Source organism: Acipenser ruthenus, chromosome 12, assembly GCF_902713425.1.
Source record: "Acipenser ruthenus chromosome 12, fAciRut3.2 maternal haplotype, whole genome shotgun sequence".
Lineage (NCBI taxonomy): Eukaryota > Metazoa > Chordata > Actinopteri > Acipenseriformes > Acipenseridae > Acipenser > Acipenser ruthenus.
Genome location: NC_081200.1, coordinates 15,555,318 through 15,582,766, shown reverse-complemented (window position 1 = coordinate 15,582,766; position 27,449 = coordinate 15,555,318). Strand labels below are relative to the sequence as shown.

The following is a 27,449-nucleotide window of genomic DNA, read 5'->3' as shown; positions in this document are numbered from 1 at the left end:
GTTGATGCAATCCAGGGTGATTCTTCGGTTCTGTAAAAAATCCTGCAATGGTGTGGATTAAATCAACCTATAAGAGAGAAGTGTGGAATTTCACTGCATGTTTGTAAATAATCTTTACTACTTATCCATCCATTCCAAATTATTAGTGAAGATGAGACTGCTATATATATATATATATATATATATATATATATATACACACACACACACACACACACATAAGTATACAGGTGCTGCTGATACCTTTGACATAGAACAGGTCAACAATGGTGAAAACTGTAATGAGCCCGTAAGCGTGACTGAAGTCATCATGAAATGGCACTTTCTGCAACAGCGTGCCCTCAGTCCTGATTGCAATGCCTAACCCTTGGTGGGATATCATATTGCCTGTATTTTATTCTATATGGATTGCTGAGGGAGCGCGGGGACAATGAATGTGCTGTTGTTCACCCATCGCTGTTTCCAGCTTCAATCAAAGCAGAAGCCATGCTTCCTATTCCAGAAAAGAGAGGAGATTAAATTCAGGGCATTAGCAACCACAGAAAGACATTGTTTGGGATTTAATTGTATACAAAAATGAGCTGGCCTGCTTCATGCCAGGTTAGGCAAAGTGTGCAAATTGCATACCTTCAATTCCCAGCGTAATTGAGAGAGAAACATTAGACTCCGTTTTCATAGATGAAAATCGACCAATATCGTCTGATTAAAACCAAATACAGGTGTGCTTCTTTCCAGTTCTCCTCCCACTGTACGGTCCAGGGACCAGGGTTATAAGTATGGGTGAAAGATAGCCAGCCTGTTTTTTTTTCAAGATAAGAGAAGAACAGAAGAGCCAAGATGAACTATCTAAACTGGGTCTTTGTGATTACACTGTTTTTTGTCGTTTTAGCCGGGGTGTCCAGTCAAAATGAGACAAGTAAGTTTGGATTTTTGATAAGAGAAAGTGTTCCGCTAATAAAATAAGTATGAATTATGTAAATTATATATATATATATATATATATATATATATATATATATATGTATTTGAAGGTCAACAGATACTTTATCCTTTATGGAATGTCAAAATGGTATATATCTGTTGCACACGAATATGTACAGTTGAAGCTGTCAGCTATAGGAGTGCTCTCATGAGTACAAAGTAAGACATGAGACCACACCATAAGAGACAGGGTCTTCATATTATTATAAATAAAAGAACACAATACATAATGTCACTATCCAAGTCTTTAGAGTGTATTTTCAGTTTCATCCGTGGACGGACGACAGACAGTATTAACTATATATGTATATATATATTTTTTTTTTGATGGATGGACAACGACACCTGTACTTTCTGCCAGTTTTGTTGTCAATTCAACACTTGTCTTCTTTCTATTCTTTAAGGATATTATCTTCAAGTATTGCTCATCCTTGTTAGACAGCCTTTTGGGTCTTCCAGTCCTGGGTTTGTCAACTACAGATGATTATTATTATTATTATTTATTTCTTAGCAGACACCCTTATCCAGGGCGACTTACGATTGTTACAAGATATCACATTATTATTACATACAATTACCCATTTATACAATGGGGTTTTTACTGGAGCAATCTAGGTAAAGTACCTTACTCAAGGGTACAGCAGCAGTGTCCCCCACCTGGGATTGAACCCACAACCCTCTGGTCAAGAGTCCAGAGCCCTAACCACTACTCCACACTGCTGCCCTATTATGATGCTTCTCTGTACTTGCTGATTATGTTTCGGATACCACACCTTGAAAATCGAGTGATGCGAGCTATTTCACTCAATGTTTTTCCTTCTTTATGCAAGTCAAAGTTGTTCTAATAGTAGAAAACACCAGTGGAGGCTTTGAGTAAATTGCTGATGCTCATAATGCATCAGAGTAGGAAAATGCAACATGTCTAAGACTTTTGCACATTCTATTCTAAAAGGCAAATTCTAAAAGGTATTGACAATGTCGACCCAAGGAACTTTTTCAACCTGAAAAAAGAAACAAGCACCAGGGGTCACAAATGGACAATTAAATTGGGGCATTCATAACAGAAAATAGGAGGGACTTTTTTACACAGAGAATTGTGGGTGTCTGGAACCAACTCCCCAGTAATGTTGTTGAAGCTGACACCCTGGGAACCTTCAAGAAACTGCTTGATGAGATTCTGGGATTAATAAGCTACTCACAACATTTGGCCCATCTATACTCGTCTGGTTCCTAGTAGGAGATTGATCTCAAAACCTTTCTGAAGCTGAGTCTTAAAGGATCCCAGTGACTCAGCATCAACAGCATGACTAGGTAACCCATTCCATTCCCTACCACTCTGTGTGAAGGTGTGTCTTTTTCCCTCTGTCCTGTCTATTTCTACTTAATTACCAGCTGTGTCCTCTACTCCTGGTTTCTGTGTTGCTCTTAAAGTATTAATTAGGGTTAACTTTGTCACCTCCTTTTAAGATTTTAAAGGCTTCAATCCAGTACCCCAGAATTATTCTTTGTTCTAGGCTAGATCTTGATAGCTCATTCCTATGAACCCTGGGATTAGTCTGGTTGGTCTTTTCTGGACTCTCTTCAGGGACACAATGTCCTTTTGGTACTGGTATTTAGATCATTAAATAGACCCCATGTCCTTTAAAATAAAATACAGTGATGATTTTGATCAAATGTGTATTACATTGGTTAATGCTTTAAGAATCTGGGGTACACTGGGTATGTATTCTTGGAGCTCTAGTCTGCAGAGGGTTGCTATGGAAACCATTCTCTAGTTGTAGACTTTCATGTTTTTTTTTTTTTTCCTGCCATGAAAGATGGGTTATGAATGTTCTTTTAAAGATAGAATTCTGGTGATAAAGAGGGTTATTCCTGTAAAGAATTGATCCAGTAAAACGTAGCTGATGAAAACAATAATTTAACACCAATATACAGCAAATAACTGTGAGGTACTATTTAAAACTGAGATGAAAATATTTGGGTTGTTTAGATTGCTACTGTACATTATTATTTATTTATTTATTTCTTAGCAGACGCTCTTATCCAGGGCGACTTACAATTGTTAGAAGATATCACATTATTGTTTATATACAATTACCCATTTATACAGTTGGGTTTTTTTTTTTTTACTGGAGCAATCTAGGTAAAGTACCTTGCTCAAGGATACAGCAGCAGTGTCCCCTACCAGGGATTGAACCCACGACCCTCTGGTCAGGAGTCCAAAGCCCTAACCACTACTCCACACTGCTGTACATCATGGTGAGAGATAAGAATGAATGGGCAGCAGTGTGGAGTACTGGTTAGGGCTCTGGACTCTTGACCAGAGGGTCGTGGGTTCAATCCCACGTGGGGGACACTGCTGCTGTACCCTAGAGCAAGGCACTTTACCTAGATTGCTCCAGTAAAAAACCCAACTGTATAAATGGGTAATTGTATGTAAAAATAATGTGATATCTTGTAACAATTGTAAGTCGCCCTGGATAAGGACGTCTGCTAAGAAATAAATAATAATAATAATAATATGGGCTAATTCCTATTGGGTTCTGTTAGGAAAGACTATTCAACTCCAAGAATAGTGGCAGCTTTGAGGACTGCAATGAAAAGAGAATACTTCTGATAAACCAGTGTTGAAGGGAACCTAACTGCCCGCTTTTGAGTTGCATTCATTTTTGTTCAGCAGAGTGATCTTTATTGTAGTAATTATTTCAGCTAAGATGAAGATGTCAATTTAATAAAATGACTGTAAATATCATAACATTAACAGTATTAAAAATGGCACACAAATTATGGTGTTTTTTTTTAAATTGATCATAATCTATTGCTGGTCAGTTGTAGGTAGACCTGATTGAGTATGAAGTTGTGGGATCAAATGTGATGCAGCAGACTGATGCAGTTGATGGGCTAAAATTTTGCTTACCTTGTCGCCATATTCACCTGACTGCCTACTCAAATACTGTATCATTCTGAAATATATCTTGTTTTTGAGGATTTTAGAAGGCCACCTTATATTCCATTTCAGCACTGGTACTGGAATAAAGTGGCAGAGACCTGAAAAAATATCTTGCACAAAATATAAAAATGTAATTCTCCCAGCCTGGAGACTGAGCTCCTTCTGGGGTCTGCAGAAAATTACAGAGGTCTTTGCAATATCATTTTATATGCAAAATGAACATTTACATCTTAAAATTGATATATAATACACCCAGTTATGAATGTGATAACGCCACCTGATACGTCTTTCTATCAGATGGAAATGATGTCACATTAAATCTATACTGTTTAATTATTCAAATGTAACTATATATTATACAAAATAGAATATAGGGTGCTGGGAAAGATGTAAGCTGATTTATTACGTTTCAAAGTACTGGCAGTGGTAATCAATAAACTCTTTCATCCCAATTTAATTATAGTCTTTTACAATTAAGATGCAATTACTTTAATTACATTCAATTTGTGGTTATAATTGTTTTTATTTTAATAAAAAAAAGTATCTCCCCTTGTCTTGCTTTTCACACACATTGATATCTGATGTTAATAAAGTTAGACCCAGATATATTCTCATAAAAGTGAGAATACACACAGGTAAATTTAATCTGACCAATTTTAACAGTACTGTGGAATTCAGTTTGCATATTTGTGTTTGTAATACTGGAATAAACAAGAGTAAAAAAATCCAGATGTGGTAATTCCTGTTAGGTATGGGTCTGTCTTTAAGGGGCTTTCTCTTCATTTCATATTGTCTTTCATCTTTCAGTGAAAAAAAAATGTACTGACTGTCATATTTGGTGCCAAATGTATGTAGCCCATTTAAAACATACCATCCAAAAACACTGTTGTTTCCTTTAGTACTTTATAAAAGTTTACCACATCACTTTGCATGGTCATTTTGAAGTGTTTCCATACTTTCCCATTGTTATACAATGCATTCACCGTAATTTACAGTGCTATGCAATGTTTTTTTTTAATGCTTTACCTTACCTCTATGGGCTTTATAATGCTTACCTATGCTTTACCATGCGTTCACTTTACACTTTGCTCTGCTTTTACTATGGTAAAACTTTACAGTGTGTTTGGTCCCCTTATAAGTAACTCCTATCAGTGAAATGGGTCTTAGGGTTGGGACTAGCAAACATATTGTATTTTTAACTGGCTTCCTGTGTTTCTGTTGTTTAGTCACATGGTGTGTGCTGTCAGATGCAGAGGAGCAGAAATGTCTGGATTTTGCTGTGCATTCCTCAGGGAAGAACTTTCATGGCAAGCTTCAGTGTACCAGAGCATACAACAGTATAGATTGCATGGAGAAAATAAAGGTAAAGATTTAAGAAAAATGAAGACTACAGTACTTATTTTCTTTTCTAATTGCCTTTTAGTGTAAACTCTAATTTGGTGATATCAAGTTTAGTCAACAGCCGATGATCAAGCACCATTTGGTGACACTTTACATTAGGTATATTAACATTGTGTACATCATTGCTCAGGTTTCATAGAGATTATATTATAAATGCGAAGCTACAACTCTTTTTCAGAATGGCACAGCTGATGCAGCTACCATGGTGGCAGATGATATTTACGCTGCAGGTTGGTGTTATGGACTGGAACTTGCTGCTGGGGAATCCTACAATGCAATAGGTGAGTACCATGATGTACAATACTGTACAATACTGTACAATGCTGTACAATGCTGTACAATACTGTGTCACATGCAGTATTGCAGTTGATGCTCTCCAGAATACAATAGGAGTTCATGCAATCACTTCAAAACTTTTTTTTTCAAATGGGCTTTACTTCCGTGAACAAAATTAGTTTAACAAACTAGCGGCATGATAATTATGACTTTTTCATTTTCACTGTAAATCTGTACAGGAAATGTGTCAGAACATGTTTCAATTATAGAACCTCTGCTTTGTTGGCTCATTGTTGACATAGTTCTGTGTGCAGGTGGCAGAAGAAACTGTTCTAAAATCATTAAATTACTTTTAGTAAAGGTCATATTCACTAATATGATCAAATCAGAGTTCATAATTATTAAAGTAGTAGTTAACAAAATTGTTCCATAAATATGACCTATCTTGCACTTCTGTTAGCTGCATAGGTCTCAAAATGTGCAGTTTTGAAATAAACACATGTTATAGCAAACATAATTTCATTTTAAAAGATGATATCTGGCGCTACTCTAGGTTAAAGAAGTCACTGCTTGGAAACCATGCATTCCAGGAAGTGTGTTACTGCTTTACTTTCAAGCTAATATCACCCAGTAGTGGCTTTCAAACAGAGATCTTTCAAACAGAGATCTCTGCACACCTGAGACCTATAAAAAGAATCTCCAGGTATTTACTTAGATACAAGTACTTCAAGTGTGTAAGGGAAGGGGATTCATGTAAAAGAAATGTTTTTTTTGTTTGTTTGTTTTTTTTTTTTTTAAATATGGGCTTCAGTGTCCATGGTGCACAGAGGTGCCTACATCCATTCAAGAAAAAAATCATAGATCTGTACAAATGTGTATATATATACATATTTATATGGATCTATAAGCACTCCCTGATCTAATAACCTTATAAGGCTAATAAGATTGGATAGTTTTGCTCTGGCAGATGATCTTCTTTTTCAAATTGCCATCTAATTAGATCGATTTTCCTGTGAAATGCAGACATTTAAAAGCTTTATTGATATTGATTGCAATGCAAACAGAGAAATTGAAATCAGGAAACAAAAAGTACATTTTAATGATGTAAAGATGCAAGTGCTGCCTAATGTAAAAGGGAGTATAACATTAACATACTGTAAAAATTTCTCAATGCATTGGCAACATATTGCAGTCGTTTTACACTAAGTTATATTTTGTACCGTATTATTGTACAACCTGCACATTGGAAGCCCTACTACACGGTTCCTTTTCTTTCAGATGGCATCAGCTATTATGTCGTTGCTTTGGCAAGGAAGTCATCCAGTGACATTTCCATGCTGGAGATGCATGAAAGGAGCTCCTGCCACCCAGGAATCCAAACCACAGTTGGCTGGACGGTGCCTATTGGATTTCTGATGAACACATCGCAGATCAGTGTGGATGAACAGTGCAATTTCCCAAAGGGTATCCGCATCAAGTTACTTTCATGGAGTCCTGCCCCCTGATGTCAGCGCTCCGTTAAGACCATTTTATTATCTTTTTCAATTACCCTTTTAAAGGTTTACTATAGTAAATGTGGTAAAACCATAACAAAGTGATTGTATAGTAAAAGTGTGGTTAATCACGTGTAATGACCTGGCATCTCAGCTGATTGAATTGAATGGAAAGGCAAAGGCTTGACCCGGACCTCAAACCTTATACAGGATCTCCTCAAAGCAGCTGATGAGCTAATGATACTGATGTCAGCATAAGACACATATTGCCTCTGGACTACAGAGATTGCTCTTTAGTTCATCTTTAAACCGTATGGTTTTGAGGTTTGCATCCAAGCCTTGCCTTTCCATTCAGTTTAATGGGCCAATATGCTAATCCATTACAACCTCATGGTTCAATGACAAATGTTACCATTCAACTAAAGAACAAGCTCTGTAGTCGAGAGGTACAGTAAGTATATGTGTTATGCTGATGTCAGTATTATTAATCCATGAGCCTCTAGTAGGAGAGCCATGAAATGGAAACGCAGAGTATGTGCACAGTATGAGAATGGGTAAATGCTAAATTACTGTGCAGCTTTACCAGGGTAAACCTAAGCAAACAATATACTCAACCAGGGAGGCGAGGCCCAGACTAGCTAGTCTCTGTCTAGCCTCATTGAGCACCGGTTCAGTAGATGTTGCTAAAGGGCGATGAAGTGAAATATCCCCATCAGATTTTCATATCTACCTTCAGTCTGAGAACCAATAATATACTTAAATAAATGTGTTTTTGAAACCCTGGATCACTGTTTATACCCTCTAGCACAGACACCCACATCAGTTAAAACTAGTACATTTCCTCTCTTTTACTAGCTGTTCAGCATGTTTAAAATCCCAAGTACTCTGCTATTTTGATCCCAAGAGGAATTTTGTTAAATGACAGAGACAGGAATTTGCTTCAAGAGGATTAAAAAAGAAATAAAGATAAAGTTGCAACTGAATAAAGAGAGGAGCTTAACCTCGCAACAAGAGACGTAAAGAAACTATGAGTAAGTAGCTTATTAAAACAGAAGAAAAATCAGTTCAGAAGCCACTATTGTCCCTGGCGACTCCAACTTTGACTGTCTATAGACCCCATTGTACAACTGCTGCAGGCTTCAGAAATACCACTGTGCTGCAGTTTCTAGTGCTGGCCAAGAAATTAATCTCTTCCGAAAGGATTCAAATCCCCACACAAAGGATCCAGGTCCATCAGATGGAGTATTTTCAAACGCATTAATCATTTAACATATTTTCCATTTAGTGTTCTTTCATAATTTATACTTAAGCAACCATTTACTAAGGAAGGCTGGATATTCAAATTGGACAACATGTATCCATCCATCACTGGTGAATCAAATTTGTGAGAAAGCATATGGATCGCCATTTTGGCACCAAAAATGGTTTTACTATGTGAAGTAAGTTGTGAAGATCAATAATTCCATTGATTATCTTCGCCCCAACAAAGCGTTGCGGTTGTTTAGATAGAGGTACTGTATACCTTCAAATGACATACCTTCTTCCTTATCAATTGCGGAAGAAAGTATTGATATATAGCTGTAATAGTTGTATGTGAAAGAAAGGTAATGAGGCCTTGCCCAACCTTCCTCCTTGTTTTTCAGCTGTTGGGGATTTCTTTGGCTACAGCTGTGTTCCGGGAGTGAAGGACCCAGAGTACGACCCCAAAGGAAACAACCCTAAAAACCTGTGTGAGGCCTGTATCGGAGATGATAACGACGGGAACATCTGTGCCAACGACCCCTCTGAGCGCCACTTCGGGGAGGTGGGGGCACTTAGGTAACCCCAGCATTCCAATATCTTTTTTTGTCTTACTCCTCTTGATTAAAAACTCCTCTTTTGCATGTTTCTTGCTCAGATTTTCACTTATATATTTTACTTTGGTTAGTATACCTCATTGCAAACAAGCATCTCTGTTTGCAAGCCATTTTTTCAGGTAGTGTTACATTTCCTTGTTCATTTTACCTGGAGAGTGAAATCACCCCCACCCCTTCAATGCTGCCTCTCCTGTTTTAATCAACCAACTGCTTCCCCCACCAACTGACATGCTTTTAGTCAGTAACTTTCACTCTGAAGACACTGCTGAGGTGAAATAACCTGGGAAATGAAACAGTAAGACTTCTTTACAGCATTAAAACTGAGCACTTTTTTAAGCTAGTGTGGTACCAAATGTCTCATTTTAAATGGAAATACAGTACATGTTGGCTATGTGGTTCTTTCAAAACGGCACATTGGAGACCTATATAGCGAACGGAAGAACACGACAGGTAAGATTTATGAAATTATTTTGTTTAGCGGCGCCCACATTAGAAACACCACCTCATTGATAAAGTACTGTTTTTGTAAAATAAGTGCATTCTCTGGATTTTCTACATCCTTCCCCTTACCACAGAAGATGTTAGTGATTTTCTTGACCTGGGGATAAAAGGAACTGAAGTCTAACACAGTTTCTGTCTCGTAAATCACAGTACCCTTAGGACATTCTTTATAATACCATCATTTTAAAAATTATATTTTTAAGGACGTTAGGGAGCTTTAGATTTACTAGACTTTATTTATTTATATCACCAGCCAGGGTATGAATCCCATTTCAACAACATGAGCCATGCATCAAGAGAGGCACACTTTCATTTGTTGAAAGTCTCATACAGTTCATTAGAAAGAAAATCAATACTACATTAAGGATACTGACTAAGCAACTACATTGGAATGTAGAACACATTTGGAATCTCTTGGCAGAAAGCTTATGAATATAAACGTTAAAGTACAAAATCCATTTGTTCCAGCTACATTACCCTGTTTTTACTTGGCACCTGTTTTCTGTTTGTCCTGAAAAATACTAAGATTTTTTGTACCTTTAGAAATTTCCCAAATCTACATTAAAAACAATTCTTCATACATTTGTTCATCATGCTGAAGCTAACACAACATCATTAAAAAATGGTAAATGGTATAAATTAAGTACCACTTGTACTCTATCTGTCAGAAACTACAGTCCCTTATTTTGAAAGTCTTTACAGAAAGGCACTACTTGCTACTGTGAAACAACACTGCTGTTCTAGTTATATACTTCTAAAACCAATCTCAGCTTGAATTTTCCTAAGTTTTGTAATCATCTTTTGCAGTAGATAAGCAGTACGTCATATTAAAATAGTATAAGTAGTACTTAAAGTTGTAAAACAAAGGCTTAAAAATATTTCTAATCTTTGTCTCAGAAGCCCATGTATCCTACTACAGGTGCACTCCATTATAACAGACTCCAAGGGACAATGCCAATCAATACTTTATAAACGAAGTACGTTGTAAACACAATTCGAATTGCTGTATGTAGACATGTCATAAATGTTTTCCCTGTCAAATAAATACATAAATACCAGTAAATATAGGCAATACAAGAAAGCTTAACTGCCAAAGAACAGGAGTTTATTATTTTTTTTTATTTTTTTTTAACAAAGCACGCACATGTGGGCTGTAAAATGTAATAAGTAGTACCATTTCAAGAATTTATATTTTTGCTAAATGTAATTAAAATTGTATACGTTTAAACTGTACAACGACTGTGCCAACAAAAACACACATGAATAAAAGTAAACAGCAACTGTTTTGTAGCCCAGTTTTGTCAACTTTGTTTTACAACAGTTCCTGAAGATGATCGGAGCTTCCGACCAAACATTGGAAGGGTTTTTAAATGATGTTTTTAGGATTTGTCCTAAATTTGAGTAATTTGAGATATATATATATATATATATATATATATATATATAGTGAAACGATCGCACCACTCACGGGTTCGTGCCCCTTTAAAATTACGACACAGCACAGAGAACTTGAGTTTTTAAGCGCGGTTGCGCTACTTTTAATTCAACACAAAAACAAACAAATACAAAACAAAACCCTAACTCTGTTTGCAGCGCTTACTAAACAGGTACTTTTCCTGACTAACTTGCAGGACGGCTAAGCCGTTTACCTGGCACAACACAACACATACTGCACTCTGGCTACTTGGAGACAGAGCACCTCTTCTGCCTCCTTCTACTCAGCAGCCTTGAGCAGACTGACTGCTCCTCTTAAATACCCTGCACCTGGTCCCAATTCTCAATTACTGCCCAGGTGCAGGGGATAATTAAATAATAAAACAGTTAAATTAAACAAAAGAACAATTAACAAAACTGATTAACTGAAAAACAAAACAATTAAATACAAAAGGTGCATTTTTTTTTCTTTTTTCTTCTTCAGGGAGGTTTTAACCCCCTCCCTGCTGTCTCACACAACACGCTGCCTTACAATATATATATATATATATATATATATATATATATATATATATATATATATATATATATATATATTCCCAAACAACTTGATTTGATCCTAGTTAAAATTCAGTTATCAAAAAATCTGGGTTTAGTGGTGGCTGGCTGCTATAGACCTCCTTCTGCTCCTGCAGCTAGCTTAACTATATTGAGTGAACTTCTTGCTTCTTATTTGAGTTCTGAGTTATTTTATTAGGATATTTAAATTGGGATATGTTAAAACCTAACGATATGGCTAAATGCCAATTTGATTGCTAAAATCTTTCTTAAATTACAACTAAACCTACTACAATTGACCTCAAGTCTCATGAGAAGTCAACTCTGCTTGGTATATTCTTACAAATATGCCTAATAAATATCAGGCAGCTGTTTTTTGTCAGGACCTTAGTGATCTTTGCTTTGTATCATGCATTCATAGTGGTTTGAAAGAGAAGCTTCCTCCTCTTATTGTCTAAAAGAAGCTTAAGAAACAGATTTTCACTATTATTAATAAACATGCCCCGCTGAAGAGATTCAGGATTAAACATTGTAACAGCCCTTGGTTTAGTCCTGAGTTGAGAGTTTTATTAGAGCAAAAGAATGCTAGAGCTTCTAAGGAGTTCACTGACTGGCTTTTCTTCAGACAAAGTAGAAACAAATATACACAAGCTATTAGAAGCGCTAAAGTGAATTATTATAATCTTCCATTTTCTAATCTTAATAACAACCCTAAGAAATTTTGAAAGTCAGTTAGTACATTGGAGAATAAATCCCTTTCCTCTCAAAATGTACCTGTTTCAATCATTTAAGATACTGCAGTTGTAACAGACAAACAGCACATGGTAGATTCATTTAATGATCATTTTATTAAAGCTGGACATGTTTTTGACAGGTCTTCTCTTAATAATGTTGCTAATTCTGATTCAGATGAGGATGGGATTCGAGTCTTAAATCCTTACTGCATTGGAAGTTCTAGATGAGTTATGCAAAATTGACCCCAAAAAGTCTGCGGGATCTGATGGTATTGATGGCATTGACCCATTTTATTTAAAAACTGGCTGCTCATTTATTATCTTCACCTTTTAATTATTTATTTAACCGTTCCTTTAAAACAGCGGAAATCCCATCAGATTGGAAGTCTTCCCTTGTCACACCTCTCTTTAAGGGGGGTGAAGGGACACATCCTAATTGCTATAGGCCTATATCTATTCTGCCTTGTCTTTCTAAGATCATGGAATTAATTGTGAATAAACATAACACACACACACACACTTAGCATCGCTACAATATATATAAACAGAAAAAAGCTAGGTCATGAAGGACATGATAATTGATTTTATATTAATTATTCACATTTTATGTACCAATATTTGCCTTTTCTTCTATATTTTGATTTTTTTTGGTACACAGCAGTATATTCCAAAAACAAAGAATGAACACAATTAAAATATCAAATCAATATGATGGTGTAACAGGGCGAGCAGCCCTGCACATTGATTTGTTTATTTAATTTTAGAACGGGGTTTCCCCCTCCGCTCCTGTGCAGATTATTGTTTGGTTTTATGATTTATTATTGTATTATATTTGTGACGGCGAGGCGCTGCAGGTTTTCTTATTGTTTTTGTATTTATTATTGTAGTTATATATGACGGCGTTGCCGCATTGTTTGTTATTATTTAGTAGCGTGGATGGGAAGCCCCATCCACACAGTAATTAGAAAGCTCGTGCAGAAGGTGGCCATCTCCCGAATTAATTAGGTGATTTAATTGTTGCTATTCGGGAGATGGTCACCTGTATAAAAAGCCTGCAGATCTCCAACTCGGGGGGGCGGAGGAAATGGAAACAGTGACAGTGACAGTGACAGTGACAGTGACAGTGACAGTGACAGCCTGACCTGTATAGTTTATTTATACTTTGTGTTCGTGACCTGTTTTTGTTTGCCTGTTTTATTTTTGGCTCTGTGAGCAAGTTTATTTTTGTTCAAACCTTTTATTTATTTTTGTTATTTGAAAATAAAACGGCGCCGCCTTTAACTGCAGTACGTGTCTGGTGTCAGTATTTTTTCCGTCCCTGCTTCTGCCGTGAGGTCACTGCCCAGCCACCCTGTCACAGATGGTTATACAATCTGTTGCACGTTGTTACTTTAGTCGTAATCTTCAATGAGATACAATTGTGATGGGGACACTATTTGGCACTTAGACTGCCCAAATCCTATCACTGCCAAATACTGTCACCATTGAAAATGTAAATGTAGACAGTATTTTGCTACGCTAAAGAAGTAAATACACCAATTAGCAGTACAATGTTGTTTGATGTCCAAAAACAAAGAACGCAAAACAATTACAATATCAAATTAATATGATGGTTGTACAATCTATTGTACATTGTTACTTAGGCGTAATCTTCAATGAGACACAATTGTGCTGGCGACACTATTTGGCAGAGAGACCGTATACTGAGCATCAAAAAAAAACGTATCACTTATATTTGGATGAAATTCTCTAGATGTGATCAAAAAATGACAAACTCTGTTTTAGAGCAGGTGCAGTGACTTTTTATTGTGCTGATTAACAACTGACATTATGAAGATGCTACAAAATGATCTGTCGATCTTGGGCTGATATTGTGACTCTTGGTCTCCCAGTTTGTGGCCTGTCATTGACAGAGTGTGTTTGGTTATACCGTCTCGCCAGGTTTGAAATTGCTAATTTGAGGTACTGTTACCTGCATCACAGGAAATGAACTTGCTTTGTTGTGGCATGAAAAATGTGTCAAATTGAAATGTTCACAAATACCAACAACAAACCAATAGGCCACTTTTATCAATGTTATGCTAATTTGACATTTGAAAATGTTGGTAATCAGACCTTAATTTGGTCCTACTTTTGAGTGCCAGCAGTACAACTAAGTATGAAACACTGAAGTACAGCTCAGTCTTTTTTTTTCTTTGCTAGGTGTGTTGCAGAAAATCTTGGTGATGTGGCTTTTGTCAAACACTCCACAGTTTTTGATATCATGAATGGTAAGGATGGTGCTTTTCATTTACTTGTTGTTTCTCTATCTCTTTGTTTCCCTTTTACACTAATGCTTTGTATACAGGGAGATTCTTAATTTGCACAACATTGTCAGAGTAACTGGAGGGTACGTGGAGGTTGATATGCAAAGGAAACATGTCTATGTCAGAGACACTGTGTGATGCATCATTTTCCCACCAAAGAGTTATTCAGTAATGTCAGCATTTAAGCAGAACTGTAAACAATGTAAAACAACAAGGTTGCGCACATTATGAATCACACTGTATAATTCTCTGTCACAATTTCTCCTTTTTCTCCTTTCTACTTAATCAGAGTATAAAATGGGTATACATTCTCTGTGGGTATACATTTAGTTTTTAACGGATGTTATCACTTAGGAAGCAAAACAAAACTTTTATGTGATACAATTTTAAAATAATTGCCTACAGAACTGATATTTCCAACACTGTTGACAAGGCAACAACTTTCTTAAATATGTTAAACATACTTTAGAAATAGGGGGCACTGCACCTTTAATAATAATTTTAAAAAATCGCCCAAAACTAGTGAATTAACCCACTAGGCCACCTAGTAATGTCATTTTAAATGTGTTGTTTCCTCTAATGAATGTCGTTAAACTCTGGCAATTGGTTACACAAATATTTTTAACCAAAGCATCCACTCTTACTGTATTCAAAATGTTATTGCCAATAGTATCAAATTGAATAACCTGAGAGAAAATACCTGTGCAATGCACTGGGGGGCAGTATATAACCTTGTTTCATTAATACTGTATATTTAAAGTCTGTTTCATCAAAAAATGTACAGTCATGTAAAAGATTTGTCTTTCTCAAATATTAATTATTGTAATGCAATTGTCAAAATGTTTAGTTTAGTTAAAATATAACGTGTCGGCCCGAAGTCGCTATGTCACAGAGTTCAAGAAGAAAATACAATTTTTGTACATTAAAATACCAATACCATTATTGCACATTAACGACGAGACAGAATTAAATGTGAGTAGGCTTGATCCAATGATACACATTTTTCAGTATGGTAGAATTATCATGTCTTTTCTAATAACCCAAACTCTTATGTTTTAAAGCGTCCAGTAAATAATAAGTTCAAAAAATGTTATCATCTATGCACATCCATCCTTATTAACCGGGAGTTAATAAGGATGGATGTGCATAGATGATTAAAGGCAAGCAAAATCATGTTGACTAGAAAGACAGGTATTGCATTTAATGACAAATCTCAAAAATTATATTTATCTATTTTCTACCAATTCAGGATGACTCAGTGAGACATTTGTTTTTCATTTCCTTTTTTACAATTTCTGCACTGTAAATTCAAATGTCCCATCCAGTCGACATTGATAGAAAATTGATCAAATTTCCAGGGACAATGCACTTTTTGTACAAATTGGTCATTCATTTGTATAAAATTGAAGAGGGGAGAGTATAATTAGGTATTCAGTGTTTCTGATTGGGATCAAATGAGCATAACCTCACCCCTAGAGGGCATACACATCCAAAAGTGACTAAAAGTGTTATAAAAGTTACAGGGGTATTAATTATCAGTTCCCTGCTGGCTAACTTACAACATTACCACATTGTCTTATACCTTATTCTAACTCTAACCCCACCAACTGGACATTATACACACTCTAAAACTTTAGTTTACACTGTGATGCATTAATGCCAACCTATATTTAGCAAGCAATATGCTATGAGGACTTCCCTGTCAAAATATACAAATAACTTGTGGTGCTTATAGTATTATAGTGTTAAATATTGCAGGGACAAGTAGTGCAAGCTGTCTTGGGCACCCATTGAAAACATACTTTCTTTACTCTCAAGTATTCTTTAATCATTTCCTTTTTGTTTCAAGTTAAGGACCCTGAATCCTGGGTAAAGGATCTGGAGCTTGAAGACTTGAAGCTGCTGTGTCCAGATGGCACGGAGGCCACCCTGACGGAGCACAGGAAGTGTAATCTGGCGGCTGTCCCTGCAAGCGCTGTGGTGGTGCGCCTGGAGGATAAGTGCAGAGTGTTCAAGTTTCTCAACAGGGCACAGGTTAGTATAACTAAGACTGACAGAGCAGAACATGGATAAAACATTGGAGGTAATACAGATCACTGGGAGAGTTCGTATAGAGATAATGACATAATATTGGAATGTCTAATTGATTAGATGTTTGATATAACCCCCAGTGGAGTGCAGGGTGAGTCATGCAGTCAGGAGCTTGCTGATTCAAATCCTGGTATTGTTGAGTTGCTGGTCCATAGGTTGTATTGGTTTTAACACTGCAGACTAGGAAGGAAAACCATCTCACCGTGCTACAGCAACCCCGATTGATCAGACAAAGGGGCATTGTAAATGTGCCGCCTCTTGGGCATCTCTAGGAGCAAACTGGGCCACATCAGCAGGTTAGACGTGCTCAACCAAAATGTCCTCTGTTGTAAGTCAGGGTCATATTATTTATTTCCTGTGATGGGTACTACAAAGCTGATAATGCACTTATCCGCAGATACAGAGGAGTCATGATTAACTGGTTCAAAGAGCACGCCAGGGAATGGATACATCTCCTGCCCTTCTGCCTATGAATTGTATGAAGGTTTGAACATTAATGTTATGCAGCATTGTGATGGGGTTATATCTCAATTGATGTACACTGCACAATGACATAATTATGAACAGCCAGACGGCTTTTAATACATTCCAGATGGGATATGTAGTACTAGATTTATGTAAAACTATATCTCCCTGCTGTTTAATGTACCAGTCCCTCATTTACGGGTTCACTGTGTCCAACAATATCCAGCTGCCATCTGGGATGAAGCTACTGTGGCCAAGAGGCCATCTGACAGCTGCCCTCCTAAACAATATCTGAGCATGTTCCCAGTGGACAGGGAAGATTCAGATTCAGAGATGTGGAAATTAATTTGTCCTGCACTCAGTTTTCTTTTTTCTAACTACCCTAAATGTCTTACTAAAATTACATAAACAATTATTTTATGGCATAAATCCATTCAGAAACACTCCCAATATTAAAAAAAAAAATACTGCAATGCCATCATAATGCTAGCATATTACCTTTAGAAAAACCTAACATAACTATTAGCAGTGCACAGGATTACCAGCATTGATTTGAATAGTGGGCCTGATATGGTTGTACTGAAATGGATTGCCAGAATGCATTGGTCCATGCTATTGTGATTAGTATGTTAAAATATGTTAGCGCTGTGGTAAAATTCTAACAATAGTTCACGCTGTTGTAATTGACCATGTGCTTCCCTTGTTTTTTTTAGTGCAGAATTATTACATTGCCATTGTTGTATCACTACATTTCAGGTCACTTGGTAAGGGAATTTAAAAACCTCCCACAGGGGGATTCTGAGCAGTCCAAATACTAAGATGTAAGCCACATCATTTACATGCAAGCTGCTGTGAGTTACAGACTGTTTGATATGGTCCCTGAGGGCTCACCTAGCAAAATCCTTAGAGTTTCTGATCCATCAGGAGCGCTGTGTTGGCATTTACATTACTGCGGGCTAGGGAGGAAAGCCTGCTTGAATTTACTTGCCTCACTGTGCCAGAGCGCCGCCACTGATCAGATAAGGCAGCCCTAATACAAAACTGTAGGCATTGCTTCTGGAGTTGGCCAATAGGGGTGCTATTTCCCGGTCCAGGTTTGTGCACTATATGAAAAAAATGAAATGAGTCTGGAGCGAGTCTGTTGCTGTGTTAATGTTGTGAAATGTTCCCAATCGAGTCAACACCTTTAGTCGCATGAACCTTGTCCTTTCCCTATCTTACCCCCTTGAATATCATGAGTCTGCCTACACACTGAAACCTATGAGTTGGACTGCACCACTTCACATGACGTGGGGGAGCAAGGATATTACCATTGTGCCAAAAGAGTGCCAGGTGTCTAATAAAATGACTAGACTTTAGCACTTTTTTAATATTTATTGTGATAGGATCTTACCCATCGTTGTACATGGATGTTTTCCTCCAGAGAATGTTTGGGAATGCTATGCAGGGGTTCTCACTGTTTGACTCCTCTCCCTATGGAGGGAAAGACCTGATGTTCACCGATGGAACCCGGAAGCTTCTTAAAGTTGTAGGAAGCTACTCCTCGTGGCTCGGCCCCAGCTACACAAAGGTTCTTCAGGCTTTTGAATGTGAAGGTAAATTCATTTTGAATGTGAAGGTAAATTCATTTTGAATGTGAAGGTAAATTCATTTTGCTTAATTTAAAATACAATTAAAGCCAGATTGTAATTACAGGCACCTAAATAGTGTTTGGAGTTTGACATCATCACACAAGAAACTTCTGTTTATAGATGTAACACAGACATCTTCAATTAAAGGGTTGGCTACAGTACAAAACAATTGAGCAACCCTCTCCTACTACTCTTTCCAGTCAGAAATCCACATGCTCTCCTGCTTTAAGGTTGGTCAGATGAATGATAGTTTTCAATCCCAAGTTCCATGGCAGAAGACTAAATGATATACAGTAGCAGGAAGTACTAAAAATAACTACATGGGCTCCATCATTCCCAGATTTGAGCTTACAAACAATGAATGCATACGATAGACTATGGTATTGGATGATTTATAATAATAATAATAATAATAATAATAATAATAATAATAATAATAATAATAATAATAACACTTTACATTAATTGTCCCTAACCACCCTATACTTACACTCTAATATCATGGTAAATACACATATGACTGCGTTGGTAGAATGCAACAACATTTTTAATTCCAAAATGAACAATGTTGGCAGTTGCATCTTTTGTAACTACACTGCATTTACAGTTTAATAACCCCACATGCGATTACAGAATAGTTAGGGCTCAATGTTTAGAGTTACGATAATAATGTTTCTCTTAACAGGTGTCTGCTAAAAGCATCCTGAACAGGAACTGTTCTTCCTTGTGCCCAAATCCCTCCTTCCCGACCGGCTCTCTCTGGATGTGATTACGCCACAGGAATGGAATGCTCTTCTCCTCACTGAATTTTTATTTCTTTAAAGCTTTTTGAATTCTTAACAGGATCATTATTGTTTGTTTATCACTTATTACTTCTGCATTGTTGGTTCAAGTCACCCGGTCTGTTTTGAAATTAAGAAAAACACAGGCTTCTTGAGATGAAATGATATTTCAATGCACTCTACTCTCATTATACCCCCATCCTTCAGAACCTTTTGTGTGCAAGGTCAAATTGTGCGTTCTATAGTACAACCAAAATGCTTTTAATAAGATCTGAAGTATGATGCAGCCAGTTATAAGGTATTTTGTGTCCGGGACAGCATTGGATTGAGGCTATCAGATATCTATAATGATGAATGGTTAATGAGTGGGAACAGATTTGTTGAATTTAACTTTTTGTGCACAGCCTCACACCTCATCTATGCAACCTTAAATGGTCTTTGGAAAAATGTAATGTGTATGCTGTAATGTTTTAATACAGTTTTTAAATGAATTACTTGTCAAGAACTTTACTAAAAACCTGGGAGACAAACAAAACAGTTGTATTTGAAGTTACTACAATTGACATTGACAGCAATATTTGTGGATGTTGCCAGGCAATGCTGAATTGGTTTGGTCTTGGTACAGTAGCACAGTGAAACTGGAAAGGTAACTTAGTACAGAACCAATGTATTACCATTGCAGCACAACTGCATTACAACTGAAGATTATTCTGGAGTTACAGCAGTGGTCTTTCCTGGAGCCCACACCAAATGTCATCGTCCTTACATGAATACTAGTGACACTACTGCTAAATCATCCCAGCCGTTCTCAAATTATATGTACTGTAATAGCATAGTTTTAAATCCAATGCTGCTGTAAAAATCCATTAAATACATAATCTCTGATCTACTAATATTCTCTGACTGTCACCCTGATTACTCCATAAATAAAATCTGAAAATGGTATAAGGGTGTTTTTAAAAAGTATTTTCAGCTTCCTTCCACTTCAAATATGCAGATGTAGCTTGAAACTCAAACTGCAGTGTATCGATGATATTGTAAATAACGCCAATCTCCAGACAATGAGTTTCAAACTTTAAACATGTTCCTGTTTACAGATAAGAACTTAACTTTACTACGATAAATACAATAGTGTTCGTTATGGTAATTATCTATTTGTAAGTCACCTTGGATAAAGGCATCTGCTAGATAAACAAATAATAATACAAATGAATAATATTAGTTTAAAAATGTGTAGTAAAATGTGACCAATAGTGAGTATTTGGAAGATGCGAGAAGCTGTACAATGTATTTAAACACGCAAAATAATTTAGAATTGGTAATGTATCATGATAGTTTGGTATAAAAAGTTCTTGGTAATGTATTCCGTTTTTATTGATGTCTATATTTATTTACACAAGGCACAAAAGTCATTTTGCTGTTTTAAGTTTACTGTTTCAATTTAAAATGAAAACTGTAAGTAGACAGAAACCTCAGTGTGATAACATTAGCAAGTAAGACAAGCTATCGTGAATTACAAACTTAAACCATTTTCCTGTGCTTTAGATACATCAACATAGTGCATCCTCCTCTACCTTTGTCCATCTGTTTGCCATGTTTCCCAACATTACTGTGATCTTAGGCTGTATACAAATTTGTCCGCCGGGGTCTTTAAACTACGCGCCGCGTATGTTCACTTCTCATTGATCAGTTTCCCTAGTTAAGGTGTGTGCAGCTCCAGGATCGGATCAACATTACGGATCAGTGGAGCCTGATCCAGATCCTAGTAGTAAAACACCATCTCATGATCCAGCTCCAGTGATTCTGGATCCGATCCCATTTTTATTCCCATGGACTTCTATACTGACTAGTGATTATACCAATAAATTATCGTGAGTTTTAGTACTCCTGCAATATGAGGGGGACATTTCCCCATCATTGAAAAAGTGAGGGGGACATGTCCCCCATGTTCCCCATATAAATTATACCTATGGTCAATATGATACTCTGCACAAGCAACGTATTTTGAGTTTACTGGAAATTGAAGAAGCTATGGAGTCTCAATGAAAGGAAAGGACTTTTTTAACTTCAAAAAGCCATGGAAATTGCAGAATTACCTTGGAAGAAACTAACTGGTGGGATTACAACAGAGGATGCGCCATGACTGAACAATGAGTGGATTGGCTAACACTGCAGCAGAGTGCTGGAAAAAATTAAAGAAACGCAGAAGTAACTGTTTTCTTATACTGGATTCTGCATCAACAGGCATTATGTAGAAAAGTGGCAGAATAAGAACACGTAATGAGCATAGTTATCAAGTGTCCTGACAGAAGTCATAAAAAGGTACATTTCAAAAGTGGTACTGTTTACTGTTTTGCATTTTCACAGCTTTCAGTGCTGTTAAAAACATTATATTTTGGAATTAAATTAAATAGTGAGACTTAGCATTATATACTGACACCTTTATTTTTACTGTTTGAGATTTCTATTGAAAGTAAAATACTTGTTTCCACCATTATATTACATTTGTGATATTGAGTTTTTTGTCAGTGTTCTAGGAAAGCTGCTTCTAGTTAATGTGTTTTGTGTAAAGTAGTATATCCAAGTATATTGGCGAACATACAATTTATATAGACACTGTCACGTACATTACGATGTGTGTATATATTCAAACCATAGTCCATAACCAAGTAATTCAGCAAGATGTATTTATTTCACATTAGTGAATCAGTGAATCAAACAATCACATCTGTTGAATTGATTCACTAAACTGAATCAGCATTATCTGAAGCAGCAGAAAGGAGCAGCAACATGTTGTGGTTGAGACAGAAAGATTCTGGCTGGGGATATCAAGCAATAGAAAGAAAGCAACGGGTAAGTAAGCTGGACTGAGTTGAGTGGGGGAAGGAGGGGAGTGATGCTGGGACACCAGAATCACTGTCGAGCCCTTTTGAGGTCTCGTGGGCTAGTTGACGAAACACTGAGGAAGGAAGGTGCCCACTTGAAGACCCCAGAGATGTACCCTACTTAGCTCAATCCAGATGGTTGTCATGCTGATGCGCTGGGGAGACCGCACTGTGGTTGATCCCCGTAGCCAGCATCGCAGCCGTTGTGTGTGCTGATGCGCAGGGGAGGCAAAATAAGCTTATGCCTGGAGCCAGCATTACACTTCAGCCATCAACACCAGGCAGAAGGATATCTACATCATCATACGGAAGGAAACGCAAATAGATGGAGACACAGATGGATCACATTAGTTTACTGTAAAGCTACATCTTAGTTGGTGCTTATCTTGGCGAGAGCCGAGTTCAAATCAGAATTAAGTTTTAACATCTACTCTCATGTAATGTAAATCATAATGAATCAAATGAATTGAGTCAGTAAAGAGAATTGAACTGCACATCACTAGTTTTCAGGCCAGAAAAAGAGGTATAAATAGAGCGCCTATCAGTGGTTAAAGCCTGGTGTCCAAAAAAACTACAGGGGAATTATATTAAATTTCCCACTGAGGACAGGTTTACAGGGCATCTGCTATTGATTGTACTCACATAGCACTTTCACCCCAATCCATGGAGCCTGCTCTACAGGGTGGCAATGCGGACAAGGAAGAGAATTGAGGCTACATCTCATCAATTAATATGCCATTGCACAACATTACTTTTATTGTATATACATTAAAGAAGAAAGGAACAGGGCTATACTAGGAATACATGTTAAAACTGAAAGGTAAGTAGTGCAGTTTCACTTTATGTTGCCTCTGCCTGTCCCATGCTGAGTGCTGTGTCTGCTGATCGCTCATTTTCGGTCAATGTAAGCCATCTCCACCTTCACAATAAGCTACTGACCAAAAGATACGACAGGACTACTAGGCCTTTGAGCTCACGATGGTCATGGGTAAGTGTTTGACATTATCGTGCACAGTATGGTATGTAAATTAGCCAAATACTATGCACGTAATTTAATGCGTTCACTGTTAGTAAATTGGGCACTAAATTTAGATTTATCACACACAGTAGGCTCACTATGTGTGGGCTAACTTCAAATTAGTGCCCTTTTGTAAATGAGGCCCATAGAGCTAGCCACCAAACATTTATAAACATTATAAGTCAGTAAATCTAAATAAAAAGATACAAAACATGATATTAACATGCTAAATCTGTTTTTATAGAACATGTTGTGGTTTAAACCTTTAGAATGCTTTGCAATGCTTAGAATGCGTGCAAGATCTACACTCTCAGTGACTTTATAAGTGTAATTTCTGCTGACAGATTCCAATGGGGTCGTGACATAATTAATTTCAGAAAATGATACGCATTTTGGTTGGGCAGGGGCTACTGTTTGTAGCTCTGCAGTGTTGGAAATGTATGTAGACATTAACAGGCTCATTAAAAACTGTTTATTAAATTAGCAATAAAATGTGTCCCTGTTGTGAGGAATGATGCTTCAATTAACATCACTGTCTTAGGGTGATGTACGGCATACGGACCTGTGACAATTGGATCTGACTGCATGGGGATGCAGAACATAGTAAAGCAGTTCATATAAATACATCCCATTTGATCAAAGTGCCATGGATAAAATGAGATGGAAGGGTGGCATGCTGTCATTCCTAGTGTGGTATGTTTTTCAGGATAATTATGAATTCTTATAGAAAGGTATTTCTGTCCTAAGCCAGTTTATTGTAATTAAGTGCATACTGTACATTGAGATTGTGCTTTAATTCAAGTTTATTGAGGGATCATGAAAAAGTTGTTACACTGAATAGCAAAGAAGCAAAAAAAATAAATACAACATTAATTTCACCTTTTCACTTAAACATTATGCCATTATACGTCAGACACTTAGATAGGACTAGCATACGATAAAGTCTACAGACAGGTTTAGGACAAAATATTTATTAAGCGTTACTTTCATCCAAACAGGCAAACACACACACTACTCAATCTATCCCTGTGTGAACCCTTAGTGACTAACCCAGAGTAATATCAATAAGAAACAAAATGTATTTGATTTGTCACAAACGGGTACACACCTCCAACTGACCGAGTAAGCTCATTTGTCTTCAAACTCACTGTTTTGGCATTAGTTCTTATTAGCTTTTATACCTCTTTCTCTTAAAGTTTTAACTGTTAGGGAGCATTGAATTGGCATTGGGAGTTACTTTTTAATTCTATGATAAGAAACCTTTGTCCTACAAAAATCCTTAAGGCTTGCCTTATGTGTGTTTGCTTTCATGGGGGTGCACACATTATGGGAACATTTTTACTTTTTTTTTTTTTTCTTGGCAGACACCCTTATCCAGGACGACAGTTGTTACAAGATATCACATTATTTTTACATACAATTACCCATTTATACAGGTGGGTTTTTACTGGAGCAATCAAGGTAAAGTACCTTGTTGAAAGGTACAGCAGCAGTGCCTGGTCAAGAGTTCAGAGCCCTAACCACTACTCCACACTGCATAACTGATAGGGAGATAGCTGGAAGGCAGTAGTGCATTTTGGTGTGTTGTCAAAAAATATTTTGAAGATTTCAGCTGTATTTCCATGAATGGCATTTTTTTTTATTATATGTGACTCTTTGCCATAGCTACTAACTGAAATCATAACTCATATAAACAGTTACATATTTTTGCCCAAACCAATATAAAAACAGAAAAGTTACCATTATAATACCCATGCATAACCATAACCCCCCCCCCCGGCAAAACCGTTTTCAGGGTCAATATAACAAGCAACGGATTTAAATAAAATATTTCACAATTGTTGTTATAGGATAACACAGATGGCTCCACTGCAGTACCTTTCGATCAATTTCTCATATGATTGTAGCTAGTTTGGTGCTGCTACTGCTCCTTATATTAGAATGGCATGTCCAACATGTAGCTGTCATACTTAGATTTTTTTGTTTATTTAATAACACCAAGATTACGGGTTGATTAATTTGTGATGTATATTCTGACTCCATGAAGATGATCTTCAATCTGCCCACGAATACACAACCTGGGGTAGTGAGCCATTAATAAAAACAAAAGTGGCATATCATGCCAATCTTTCATTGTAAAATTGATTGTGCAATTGTTTTTGCTAATTATAATACTGAAGGTCTCATCCAATTGCTACAGTTTGTCCACATACTTTATGCTAAACCATCTCTTTAGAGTCAATCATTTTACCATTTTGTATTTATCTTCTTTTCAGAATTCCTTAGCTATTTAGATACTGTACATAAAAAGGAATTTGCTGCAGTGAATAGTATTTATTGAGAAGATGAGATGGTATGACCCTCTGTCGTAATCATTGTTCCTGGTAGCAAGGCCCTGAAATAGAAAATGTATATTGAATTAAAGATGTTTGGCTAGCTCTTGTTTTCCACCTGTTCTTGGCTTTGTCAACCAAGAAAAGTCTAGACACATTGTTCAATCAAGTACCGATGGGGTTTGTAATCCCAGATCCTAGAATCAAGGCCAGTTTCCCATTCCTGACGCATCACCTTTAGATTGAATTAATTTAGTGTAGAACAAAGACGAATAAGGAGAAACTTCATGCAAGTCTTTCAAAAATTTTAAATCTTGAAAGAAGTTGACACAGTTCACCCAGTGGAGACAGCTGGACCATACAGTTAGAAGTTAAGTAGACAGACTTCAGACAGATAGAAGAGTTGAGGGTATGGAGTAGGTTACCTAGCCGTGTTGTTGATGCTGGATTATTGGGATCCTTGAAGACCTGACTTGACAAATGTTTGTACATTTTCTGATGTTTTTATGTTCTTAAATGACTATAAAAAAAACCTATACTTTAAAATACAAAACTCACTGTCATAGCTGTTTAATTTAAAGTCAACACATATTGTCCAGTACAACATTTAAAATGTTAAGAAAAAAAGACTTTTTAATATTCTATTTTGTGTGTGTTCTCCTTAGATCGTTATCCACCAGTCTTGCTAAATATTGTCCTTTTTCACCATGCTTCTAAAAAGGGTGCAAAAAATGCAACTTAAAATAGCAACCTAAAATAAGACAGAGAGGCTGTGGCAAAGTGGTAATTGGTCGGAGGTGTATAGCAGGTGCGGTGCAGATGCAGTAATTCCAAGAACACACAGACAACAATGTATGGGTGAAATGGTTTGTTTAATGATTATAAATCCAAGGGCCTGATGACCAGCCAGTAAATAATAAAGAGCTGGCAATACACAACAATGTGTATTGCACCGTAATTAGACACACACGATCACAGGTCCAAAGTGAGTGCTCTCAGTGCTTGTGGTGAAGTACAATATAATACGTGCTATACTTGTGAACAAGTGCTGATAACAATGTTAATCGTGACTGTAGTGCAGTGTTGATCCGGTTTTGTGCGGCCCTTGGCGACAGCTCAGGATTCGTGTTTAGCCGTCTAGTGCTATATAACAAAACACAGACAGTTACTAAACAGACACGAACAAACAAAACTCACAAATATTTTTTCAGTACGCTTTCTCTGCGTCTCACACGGTCCTTTCAGTCTCTCAATAAAAACCAAGCGAAGGTAAAGATTTACAATTCTCTGGCCCCTTTTATGCGATTATGCATGACCCCTTGGTAAACTATTGCAGCTGACTATTACCTGCAGCTGCTACCTTGTTTACCTTCCAGGTCAATACGTTCCTGCAACGTCTTGCCTTTTTCCAGGCTGACTGACCTCCCGACCCAAGGAATGAACAACAACCTGTCCAAAACCATTCCTTTTCGCTACTTAGTGCCCTCACAGGTCGAGAGGGAGATTTACAACCAGAGGCATACAAGATCACACACACAAACACACTTACATAGCCTAGATACCTTCACAGTCAAAAGCCTGCAGAGCGGTCAGAGAGCTTTGGCCCAGCTAGGTGGAACAGCTCTGCTGCACTGTTACAAGACTTGTGGTGGCATCATTGAACAGCAAGTCTTTATTGTCACAGTCACAGGACTTAAATATCTGGAAACCTCCTGCATTGTCCCCAAACCTTTTCTGTTAAGAATGAATGGCTT

At 37.0% G+C, this 27,449-nt stretch overlaps 1 protein-coding gene across 1 annotated transcript; it reads left to right on the top strand.

Moving 5' to 3' along the window:
- Positions 1-734: 734 nt before the first annotated feature.
- On the top strand, positions 735-19,950 carry LOC117416769 (otolith matrix protein 1-like). Its single transcript, XM_034924867.2, has 9 exons — positions 735-916; positions 5,158-5,294; positions 5,511-5,613; positions 6,887-7,072; positions 8,745-8,919; positions 14,387-14,454; positions 16,340-16,524; positions 18,470-18,641; positions 19,363-19,950. The coding sequence occupies exons 1-9, from the start codon at positions 838-840 to the stop codon at positions 19,371-19,373; spliced, it is 1,116 nt and encodes a 371-aa protein (XP_034780758.2). The 5' UTR covers positions 735-837; the 3' UTR covers positions 19,374-19,950.
- The last annotated feature ends 7,499 nt before the right edge of the window (positions 19,951-27,449 follow it).

What these genes read in the sequence shown, in the direction of transcription:
- LOC117416769 (XM_034924867.2), top strand. Translation starts at nt 838, where the DNA reads ATGAACTATCTAAACTGGGTCTTTGTGATTACACTGTTTTTTGTCGTT. An exon ending in ACAGTGCAATTTCCCAAAGG is followed by an intron (nt 7,073 to 8,744) that starts GTATCCGCATCA and finishes CTTGTTTTTCAG; the next exon opens with CTGTTGGGGATTTCTTTGGC. An exon ending in AGTTTCTCAACAGGGCACAG is followed by an intron (nt 16,525 to 18,469) that starts GTTAGTATAACT and finishes GTTTTCCTCCAG; the next exon opens with AGAATGTTTGGGAATGCTAT.